Genomic DNA, 12,031 nt, shown 5'->3' on the forward strand with positions numbered 1-12,031 from the left:
TTCTTTTTGTTGTTATTGTTTGCTAATCAGTTGGTTCAGAGAGGATAGATCAGGTTCAAAATTCTACACTTTGTCACCTTCAAATGCAAGGAATATTGCCTCTGTCATCCAACAATTGATGTATTTTTGCAACTCAGTGCTGGTAATAGCTCATTCCATGTTCTGTAGCGGTACTCTTCGGCTATTTTTTTAGCCTTTTCAACAAGATTACCTACAGCTACTCTGACCTCTTCCGAGGAATTGTCAACAGAAGTGGACATTCCAAGATGGTTATGTAACAATTTACCTCTTTTCTGCAAACCTTGAAATTGTTTGTCAGCTGCTTTACTTACAAGGAAAGCTTCAGTGTCAGAGTTTTCAACCAGATCCATGATGCTCCATGCTTGAGAACAAGCTTCAACAGCTCCAATGGCCTTTTTCACATCCTGAGTAAATGGGCAAAGCTCAACAATGACAGTAATTATTGAGACTGCTTTCATCTTAAAGAGCATTGGCAGATGTCTCGTTTTCCACTTCCAATCTGATAGGGACACTCTTTTGCGGATGCGGACTTTTGTAACTGCTAGGAGATTTGTTCTTGAGCAAAGTTATCGATTCCTCACATGAATTGCCCTCTTCTAGGCCCCTTTTCACCTGCGACTTTATGCCTTCAATACATTTTCTGTTGGCTACCCATAGATAAGTTGTATTTTCACCAATCATGGTGACGAATGCTTTTGAATATTTGTCATAGTATGAGAATTTTCCCAATTCAATTTCACGCCGCCCTTTTCCTCCATACAAATCGGGAAATTCTTCTACTGATGAACCCATTACAAGCTTACGCAAATACATGTTAGAGAGCAATAGCTGAGATACTAACCAGCATACTTTACTAAAAAGAACCAATAGTATCTGCAGCCATAGAAACAGAGGAATCAGCTTATGAACTCTCACTCTACGGCCCATCGTTAGCATCAATTTTTTAAGATAGATGTCGCCCATTTGTCTGTGGCTTTTACGCCCATCTTTCAACTCAAGCAGATACCGTTTCCAGAAATCTTCAATCTGAAAATACTTTATAATGCTCGCCCATTGCTTTGAAACACTTCTCGGGAAAAATACTACTGCTGTGATCCATCTCCAATATATGACAGTAGATCCCAAAACGATGACTAACCAATGAAGAATCATGTAAATACTCGCCCTAAATTGCTTCTGTACTGCCTCAAACACCAGAGAGAAATTAATATTTCATCATAAACACTTAAATTATTAGCCAATAGTAGGTAAACTGTCTACAACTGAAAAGTCTCACGGCGTGTTTTCGTGACCGCCAAATTTGTTGTTAACGGGATTGAAGAGGGTTTGAAGGCGATAAATCCACTTTCCAAACTACAGACAGAGCCTCCGTTAATCACTGTAAATAGAATTATTTCTATATGATTTTGGAGGTTTTCGCATTTTCTCACAAGTGGATTCCTTTGTGCAAATCACATTCTATTGAACCTCATTCCCCGGCTAAATTCTTTTCTTCTCACACGACATCTTCCCTTTCTGAACAGAGGAATGAGTTGAAGGTAGTGTTTCACACCTTTTTATTTTATAGCCTTGTAATATGAGCTGATTCATTGTTGTTTCTATAATGAGGTAATTATGCATTTATTTGTTGAAATCAGGAAGAATATGAACAGTTGGAGAATCGAGTTAACGATTTAGCACAAAAGCCTCAGGAAGCCCTAAACATTTTGCAGCGGTACACGTCTTGGGATTCTGATAATCCATATGGTCACCCGCCTATAGTTGAGGTACGGAGCAACTGCTTCTTATGTAGCCTATAACTTTATCTTAGGGCTTCGATTTTTAAATCTATCAATGCCTATGCAGGTTGTGAACAACATTGGAATTGATAGATCTAAATAGCTTGCTCCTTTGCTTGTGTATGCGGCACTGGAAAAGAGAACCACCAAAATCCTCTGCGATCTTAATGAGAAATTTTGTCAGTATCACCCTCCCGCCACTAAAATTCTCTACGATGTCAACAGCAAATTCAATGTGTTTTTCAGTTTTTGCAAAAAAGATGTGAGAAAAACTTTTGTCGACTACCTATATGAATCTCTCTCTGGAGTAGGGATTAGGGTTTTCCTCGACAGGGATTAACTGGGGAAGGGCAAAGACATAGATTCCTGCCTGCAAACAGCCATTGAAACAAGTTATATTTTCATAGCACTATGCAGAATCAACATGTTGTCTGAAGGAGGCGTCCCAGATGTGTAGATCTAGTGGCTTCATCATTCCCCTGTTTTATGATGTGGAACCCTGTGATGTTCACTACCCTCAAAGAGAGGGAGGTCCATTTGCAGAGGCATTCAAAAAACATTACAGTGATTTAGATCAGCAGGATGAGAATACAATCAAGGAATGGAAGAATTGTCTTCATCAAATCTCTTCTCTTTCTGGTTGGACAAGGGTAGAAGAATTTGGGTAAGTAATTTGCATCTCTTTTTTTTCAATTAACCCACGACAAAAACCAAAAGAGAACTTTTTTGAGAGTCCGGTCATTATATTAGCTATTTGTTTAGGGGACAAACTGTTTGGTTACTAATTCCTTTAAAATTGGCCTGATTTTCCTCTTGTTCAACTTTCTACCTTGTTTCTATCATAATACTAGATTATGGGCTCCTCCTTAGATCCTATTGTTTGGTTTTGGTGATTTATTAATTTCTTTGAGATTTTGCTTCAGATCTCTTTCTAGCCTCAAAATCTCTTTCATCCCTCAAATTATCTAGCCATCCAATTTCTGCCAACATCAAATTAGTTCACCTCTTGTTCATGTCGTTCGTGACATTTTTTGGGTTCCTTCAGTCTGATGAATTATTCTTGGTAGTCTCATTTCATTTACTTGAGGATATTCATGTCATTCCACGATATAAAATTTCAGTCATGTGAATCTCACCTTTGTTTGATTTGTTAGTTTCCAAAGGTGCGATTGTGTGGGTATTTTTTTGCTCTTCTTCAAACACAAATTTTCCCTAATTTGGATATAGTTACTCCAACACATTATTTTTGGATTTTCCTCCTATTAATCCTGTACTAGACAACTCATTCACTGTCACCAGTCACCTATTAAATCTGGTGAAAAAATAACCCCCTCTTGACTCAGTTTATCCCTGTACGCATCAGCGATCTCCTATACATTTACCTATTCGTCATGAAAAAATGTAGCTCTTTTTTCTGAGTAAATAAGGCATTAGTCCTTAGTAAATATAAAACCTAGAGTCTGAAAACCTTTCTCATATAGAAATCCTATTGTAAATTTGGAGTTGAAACATAAGTCTGATGGTAAGCTCTGCTCCTCTTTAAAATATCAAATAGTTGTTAGTCTTGATCACTATGTAAGTTTCTTTTCATGAGACTTTGGAAGAAATAATGTCGAGATGTTTTATATATAAATCAGTCATTTGTAGATTAAGAAAATCATTTTAATATGTAAATATCTTCTACACGAGAACTTTTCCTTATCAAGAACAATTGTTGTCAAAGGATACTTTAATATAGGGCAGCTATTTTCAATATACACCCACACGGCAAATAAAAAGGATTGAAGAGATATCTTTTAACATCCTTTAGGCCTAATTGGTCTATATCAAATATAGATTTACTTGTAAAGACAATTGTTTTCACAGGTGTTTAGTTTTAGAATACATTCTCCAAGCTTTTGTTTGATTCCCTTGGTTTAAGTTTTCATATAGTGGGTTGTTTGCAAGTATGCATGTTATTGAACCTTTTTCCATTATATGAGAGTCAGTTCTAAAGGAAATATGCTTTGCATGCAAAACAAGAACTTACACAGTTAATTCCAGAAGCTTTCTAACTAATTTTCATGGGCTTTGGAAGAATGACATTTCATTCACGATATCAAGTTTCCACTTTCCATATTATTGATCAATGTTTTTCTGGATTTGGTGCAAAAAGCTCTAACACAATCAAATCCAGAAAAACATTGAACAGAAGGACACATGCTAATTATAAAAGAATGCTGATAATAAGTGAGGTAGATAAAAAAGGGGGCATGGAGAGAAAAAGGAAAGAGGGAGAGAGGAGGGACGAAGGGAGAATGGAGAGATGGCACAAGGAGGCATGGAGGGTGGAAGGGAGGGATGGGATGGTACGAGGGGGCCATGAAGTGAGGGAGGAAATGGCAGGGTGTTTTGAGGGATGGAGTGGGAGATAAGGGTTGATGATGGGTTTGATAGTGTCATCCCTTAAAACATCTATCCACGCTCATGTTGTGAAACTAAAGAAAAGTTCTATTGAAAAATTCGGTAAGTGGATAAAAATGTCAATTTGTGTACTATTCTCTCTTATGGTGTTGAGTTCAATGTTAAAATTGTATGGTAGTGTGGAAATGTTTATTTAGGTACATCTTCATTGCGTATCATTTGGCAAGTGTTTATTTAATTGTTGAATTTTGGAAAGAAATTTGTATCACAAATTTTCCAAAAGATTGTTCTCTTTATATTATGGTTTGTAGAAGCTTAAAGTCTTTAAAATCATTGTTGTTCACGAATTTCTGGGACTACATATCAACTATGTACATTGTATATTTAGGTGGTCGATTCAACAAATAAAATAATTTAATTCTTCTTGAAGCCTTTCTCCAGTATCTAAACTCCATCTATTTTGTTTTCTTTATTCATTTTTTCTTTTGACTATTGAAGTGAGTCACAAAGTTTATGTTGTATCTGTATGCGTGGTGGTCAAAATAGGGGATTTTAAGGCTATCCATTCTTAATCTATAACTTTTTCTTCTATATAGCATTACAAGGTTGTTCATTTTCTAGTTTTACAATGGAGGCCATTCTATAGTGTCTTGTATTAATTTATTCTAAGGATTTATATCCCTCTCAGAAGATGTTTAAAGTTTGAATACATTTCCTTTCCTTCTTTGTCTACTTGTATTGATTTAATTTAATTGAATGCATTACCATTGTAATAGTTACAATTGGTGCTAATGTTGATTGTTGTTCACTTAACTTGAATAGATTGGAGTGAGGAAATTCCCTACAGAAAGCATAATGGCTTAATTTTAATTTTAATTTTTGTGATAGATTACTTGAAGATTTATTAGGGGCTATTCTTTCTTAGGTCAAGTGCTCTCTTTCTATTCAAGTCCTAGTTTGGGTTAAGATTTTCAATATTCTTTCCCTAATGAAAGATAGAGGGTCGCTGAATCCTTTTCAATTTGAAACTCTTCCCCTATACTAATCAGTTTCACAATTCTTGAAAGTTCAGGAGGCCATAAACTAGAATTAAACTCTTCCCCTGTACTAGTCAGTTTCACAGTTCTTGAAAGTTCAGGAGACCATAAACTAGAATTGTGTTCTGAGATTTTGGATTCCCAATCGATATGAATAATCTTTCCTCCTTTCAAGATAGTGTGCAAAGCACCCCAACGTATAACTATAATTAGACAGAATAGGTCCGATCATCCCAAACTCACTGAGTGATTGAAATATCCCTTACGCCACTTTAATTTTTTTATTCACACTCCAAAGTCAAGGTTAATGAACTGTCGATAAAATACCAGATTGTTATAGTTGCTTTCAACCAGTTTTATGCTTAGTTTTAGTTGCAAAATAATTATCACAAGTTTGCAAGTTTAACGCATAGATGAAGAATCAAAACTACCTTGATAGTGATCTCTATTTTCTCAGGTCTTATTCCTCTATTAGAAGTGTTTACTTTTCTTTAGTGTTCCACGGGCGTTGGGGACGAGGGGACGCATTTTTGGGATGGGGGGACCAAGGGCCTAAGTTTGGGGATGGTTGGGGGACAGTGATGGGAGCTGGCGGGGTGGTGGTGCTGATATAGTTATACATATACATATAGTACTTGAAAAACTAGTTTTGAAAAGATGTATGACAATATTACAGTATAAGAATTACATTTCAAGTGAGACTATAGGAAATTTGAAATACTAAATCTAAATACCAATATTTCTGAGTTGTGTTGTTATAGTGAGCCTAATCAGACTCGGATGTTAGATTTTCCCAACTTCTATCGGCACGGTTTCCCCCTATATTTTTTAACGGGAGTTTGGGGGCAGCGCCCCTTGCACGTTCCCCCTATACTTTTATTATTTTCTAAAGGCGTGATTGTCTTTGTTTTTCTCTTTCACAACTTAAGCCTATCCTTATGATTGTTTTGAAGCTCTTTCTCTGTTCTAGATATCTTTGGCATTTACTCTTATGATCTTCAGCTTCCTTGATCCTTTTCATTTGTTTTGTCTTCAAGTGTAGAGGCTTGTCCCTGATCTTTGGATTTGATGTCGATATATTTGTGCTTCTTTATGCTACTATCACTGGGGCAGGTTTGAAACTCTGGGAGACTGTTCTAGCCTTTGATAGCTTTTGCCATGTGACTGACATTCAACATTGTTTTCCTTCTCATGGTCTCACTATTGCAGAGGTTGTCATTTATTGCTTATGACTGTATTAACCTTGTTTTACTGATTACTTGATGTCGCAAATTGTCTTTGTTGCCTTGATGAAGGTTTTTCTTGTATTCTCTAAGTTTGATATTCTCATTATCACCGATGTCAAGTTCTTTGTATGTCTGCTCTTTGGTTTGCTATAATGCAATTCAAACCTGTTGATTTTTCTCTTTATTTATGGGTGAAATCTGCTAAAACCTATGCCCTGTGATGTTCTTTTCCATTGATATCTCTGTCCAAAAGCCTAGGATTGTTGTCTGATCTGCAGTAGCCTCTATTCTTCCATTATGAATTTTAACTTTTGACTGCGGTTTCTCAGTAATATTTATTCTTTGAAGGACTGCTCCCTTGATACCTTCTCTACTACCTTTGACAGGTTTGAGACTACTTCTATACTATCAATATCTTTTGATACTGTTTCCGTATAAGCTATCATTACTGTTTACATTGCATTTGCTACTGTTACCTTCTATTGTGCTACATTGTGTTCATGATTGGACTGTCATCTTGCTTTGGATTGCTATCATTGCATCTTGTAGAACTTCTATCTTTGTTCTTATTTTGTCACTGTCTTTTCACCTTGACAGTCCTCCTAAATATTTTCTTTATGCACATCTCTGTGATATTGATTTTCAAAACAAATTGTCCTTCAGTCGCTCTCAATGTATTATGACTACAAAGATAATGGACTGTACTTCCAATCTCTTATCTTTATGGATATCATTTACCTCTGATTCATAAGGATTTTGTTTTAAATATTCTTGAAGCTCCGACACTTGTTTATGAGAGCATTGATTGTTACATTCTTAAGTGCTCTGTCACAACTGAGATGTCCTCATTTTTTACTACTACACCACTGTCTTTTAGGTTTGACACATTGAGATTGGTCCTTGAAACAATTGTCATTGCATCGTCCTTGATTTTTACAATGATTATCACTATTCTCTTATCCTATTATCCCATGCATACAACCCCACTATTGTCTACGTACTCTTTGAGTGTATTATCTAAGTTTGGTGAGGACGGCCATTGGGTCTTTTCATGGAGTGATTGGTCCTATCTTTTCTATGTATAGATAGTGATCTTCATTGTTCCTTGTCCTTTAATCTTGCCTTCACATCTTACATACCATCAATACCCTTTGATAGGGATGCTTTTGATGAATATTTTCACACTTGTGATTGTTATATGATGTTGGGCATTGCTCTATCATTTTTGGCTTCTTATGCTACTAAACCTTCTCTTTGTTTTGGTCATTGCCACCTTTCTTAGGACTCGTGATAGTCATTTTGTGATCTTCGGGACTGTATTATTTCATTAAATTGCCAACAAATATTTTCCTTCTATTGACTTGTGTATTCATTGCTTGTAATTGCTCTATCTTTGTCCTTTGTACTTTGCAAATGACAAAGAATAAACATTTCTAATACTTCTCTTTTCTCTTGGATCACTAGTAAAGTTGTGTTTAGGTGTAGGGCTTACTATCCTATGATTTCATTTTTTTGTATCCTCAAAAGTTCTTCCTTGTTGTCCATTATGATTGAATTTGTAGTGTGTTCTATTTATTGTCTTTAAACCTTCATCTCTGTCATAAGAAGTACAAAGCATCTTGTATAACGTGTTCCTCTTTCTACTATCTCTACAAATGATATCATTTTCTACCTCCTTGACCTGCAACAGTTCATAATAGAAGGATATTATTGGCTTTGGACTATACTTTGACGGAGGCCTATCTTTTGTTTCACACCCTCATATCTTGTATATAGCTTATGTTGGTTTGGGAAGGGGTAATGAACTACTTTTGATCTTCATTTGTTGCTCTCCCTGGACTATTTCTGCTCTTGACAGTCTCCAAACTTTGATAGTGATTGTATCCTCACTGTTTCTTGGGGATTGTTTTGATGCTATTATTCATGTGATAATCTTCTGACCTTCTAATCAAATCTAAACTGCATCTATGATCATTGCAATCCTTGTTTCCTTTGACAGTCCTTTGTTTGTTTCTACTGTCACAGGGTTATCTTAGGGCTTGTTTTGATGGTTTTTTGGGTTTTTGTGTGCATCAAGCTTTCTTGGACAAAGGCTTTGAAAGCAAAGATAAAAAAACATTGATGCATCTGTCATGAATGGTGAGAAGATCATAATATTTACATTTAGGATCAATGAATCTTTCATAAAGAATGATTCAAACAAATGAAAGAAAGATGAAATAGATGCATGAAGGCGTTGAAGTCTGAAACCCTACCTCCTCTTCTTTGAAAACTCATTGTTATCTATTGCTTTTATTTTGAACTTGTTGTTTCCACTTATAAACCCTTAAAATGATGCAGATCATTACTTTCAAATGAATCCTAGGTGATGAAACAAAATTTTGAAAACCATACATGCAACTCTTATCCTCAAAACTTAACATGGAAAGGTGGGATGTGAAGTAAAACTCTTCGTGAACTCAACAAGCCCTAAAGAAGTGTAGGGAAGATTTTTTCAACTTTTATTTTCCCTCTTATTTGCATGGTGAACTCAACCTTGACTCAATGTGGGAGGGGTTTGATTTCTTTTCCTTAATTTTCTTTTATAGAAATAAAACATTGGCAATGATTTATTCATTTTTACAAGTATAACTCATTCAAACTCTTTGAAATGACTCCTACTCTCTTTTAAAAAAAAACTAAAGACCCCTTGATAGCTCTATTTTAGGCCTAAGACCTAACATAAGAAATTTTTTAACCTAGATAGGTGAAAAATAGGTAATATTAGTCAATGACAATTACATTGCTGATTTCTTTCTTTTTATGTTCAAGATATATTTGAAGGCATCAATGAGTATATCGATGATGCTGAAATGATGGATGAAATGACTACTAGGAGCCGTTGTGAATTGAAACATTGGCCTGTATGATTTTGATTTATTTGGAATTGTTTTTCAAGCTTTTTTTATTGAATAATATTCTATAAATTACTTCCAAGATTGTAAAGAGTTGGTTTTAGAATCCATTCTAGGTGTTTGATGAAATTTAGTTAGCAAGAGGGTAGTTTGAATTTGTGGACTGATGATTCTTGTTTTGCATTGAACAGGTTCACACTGAGGATAAGAATCAAACCATGTCGGTGCCAATTCACAAACATAAATGTATCATTCAAAATTTATGTACATTCTCTTTGTGTTGCTAGAGCCAAATAGATATTGTAAGGTTTTGTCTAATAAACATGCAGTTGTTTTATTTTCAAGGCAACAAAAAGATGTTCAATACAAAAACACAAAATCGCTGGCAATGGTCACATGTTCTCAACCATTATTCAGACTTAAAACTTACTACTAAACCAAAAGGTGTTTTGAGACCCAAGATTCTAGAGGGTACAATTATTCTTAAAGGGTGCTAGCTCAATGGAAGAGTGCCTGCTTTACAAGCGGGAGGATGGTGGTTTAATTCCATCGCGCCCTAACATGAATTAATCAATGATTGTAGTTTACATTTAACAATAGTGATTTATTTGAATAGTGAGCTATTTTTTAAAATTCATTGTTTTATATCTCTAGAGAGACAAAAGTGGTATTCTTTCTAATAAGAATATTTTTATTGTCTTAAGAAAGACAATAAGTGAGATTAAAGAAATATGTGTCTCTATAGAGACAATATGAGACAAAAATACAATTGTCTCTCAAGAGACGATAATACTAGTGTTTTTTATTGTCTTTATAAAGACAAATCTTTAAGACAATAATTTAAGACACTCGATTAAACACATTTTTTAAGACAATACAAAAGTTTTATTTTGTCTCAAGTTAAGACAATTCACTCAAGAATTGTCTCAAATACTGTCTTAAAACCCCCTCTATATAATAATGATAGATTACTTACCTTGAGTGCATTGCCTGTTGCCCCACATATGATGAGTGAAGGGCAAAGAATTAACATCAGTAGCTTCTGCAAAATGGACATGTTGCTTGGCTGCTTTAACATGTTGAGCACAAATGGAACACTAGAATTTACAACAAAAATCAATCTACTTTGCTTGAGGATGGCTGATACTGGTGTTCCTAATTTATAGGACGCCGATAGAAAACAGGAATATAAAAATACAATCTGCCAGCAGTAGTAAAATCATGTTACATTTTACAAAGGTGAATGTTGACCAGAAGTTGGAGTGGATCGGCCGTCGTCAGGAATTTGCTTGCCAGTGTGGTTTTCGAGTATATGCCATACTCAAGTTAGACGACGCAGGATGCCAATAAAATGGTAAGCGTTTTGCTTCTTGTCGATTATGTAAGAATAAAAATTTTAAAGTTCGGTGCTAACTTACTTTTTGGAAACATTTTTGTTTGTCATGTGGATTATGAAAGTTCAATTAAAAAAACGTTAAGAAAAGGCTATTACATTATATAAATAAGAAAATTATTTAAATATGTATTGTACTGTCAAGTAGGGGTGGCACGGTCATCCATCCATTAAATTATTCATTGGGCATGTTCATGGGGCCACTTATTTATATTATATAGAGGGGACCGAAAAACATTAGCTTGGTAGTAGATTATGTAACAAGTTGTGTGGATTCAATTCACAATCATTGCTTGTCAACAACTCGATGTCTTCTTATGAGTGGGCGTCTTTTTATGAGTGGGCTAAATCACCCATGTATTAGAAAATATGAGAAGTGGTCATGGTTGTGGAAATGAATATGGTTACATCAAGGATTGTTAAGAAGCGTGGTGTGTCCATGAATGTCATGTGGGGATACATGAGTTGTAATGTATGGAGTGCTCCTCTAATGGTTAAACAGATTTTATAAATGTTGGAATTTCAATGCCACCTTTTTTATTTGATTTTGAATTTAGAAGTAAATTGTAAGAGAAATCAAATTCATCTTTTCAATTAATGAAAAATTGAAATTAAAATCTTTATGAGCAAAAATAACATAGTTTCTAGACTTTCATAAATGAATAAGAATAATGATTTTTTAGAAGTTCCAAACTTAAATAATATAAGCATTCCATGAGGTGGTATCCTCTAATATAGAATCCCTTTGAGGCAAAAGGAGGATGGAAGGGGTAAAAAGGCTATGAATTTATCACCATGTTGACTCAACATGTGATATAGTCATGGATAAGATGTCTAATGAAAGACCATCTATTCATGCAATAAAACTATAGAGACTAAAAAATCAATGCAAGCACAATAGAATTAGATTTTTTAAGGAATGGATAATATGATGGCCTAGAAAAATATTATATATGTATCATTTCATATGATATAGGTTGCATCAAATTTTGATTCAATAGTACATACCAAGATTCTAAATTCATTCAAAAATTTAAATCATTAGTCTAATTATTTTATTTTTGTAGAGCATTTTATGTAGGGAGGTAATTCTTAATGAAAACTATATACTAAGTCTACCATAGGTTCATTATCAAATAATTCCATCTTTTATCCTCTATTTGGATTGGATGCATTTCCTTGTTGCTTGCAAAATGACTCTTGCTAATGTAAGATATAAGATTTGAAAATTGATTTCACTTCAAGTATGAATCTATCTAGAACCAACCTCCAAATGTAT

General features: G+C 34.7%; 1 protein-coding gene across 1 annotated transcript; it reads left to right on the forward strand.

The window, feature by feature from the left end:
* The first annotated feature begins 240 nt into the window (after positions 1 to 240).
* LOC131064771 (cellulose synthase A catalytic subunit 4 [UDP-forming]) lies at positions 241 to 9,940 on the forward strand. Its single transcript, XM_057999036.2, has 3 exons — positions 241 to 1,559; positions 1,659 to 1,787; positions 9,551 to 9,940. The coding sequence occupies exons 1-3, from the start codon at positions 1,422 to 1,424 to the stop codon at positions 9,644 to 9,646; spliced, it is 363 nt and encodes a 120-aa protein (XP_057855019.2). The 5' UTR covers positions 241 to 1,421; the 3' UTR covers positions 9,647 to 9,940.
* Positions 9,941 to 12,031: the final 2,091 nt, after the last annotated feature.

The sequence above is a fragment of the Cryptomeria japonica genome, chromosome 11 (assembly GCF_030272615.1).
Source record: "Cryptomeria japonica chromosome 11, Sugi_1.0, whole genome shotgun sequence".
NCBI lineage: Eukaryota > Viridiplantae > Streptophyta > Pinopsida > Cupressales > Cupressaceae > Cryptomeria > Cryptomeria japonica.

Excerpts from the sequence above, each read along its gene's own strand:
- LOC131064771 (XM_057999036.2), top strand. The coding sequence starts at position 1,422 with ATGATTTTGGAGGTTTTCGCATTTTCTCACAAGTGGATTCCTTTGTGC. Across the intron at positions 1,560-1,658 it reads AACAGAGGAATGAGTTGAAG|GAAGAATATGAACAGTTGGA; the intron begins GTAGTGTTTCAC and ends TGTTGAAATCAG. Across the intron at positions 1,788-9,550 it reads GTCACCCGCCTATAGTTGAG|GTTCACACTGAGGATAAGAA; the intron begins GTACGGAGCAAC and ends TGCATTGAACAG.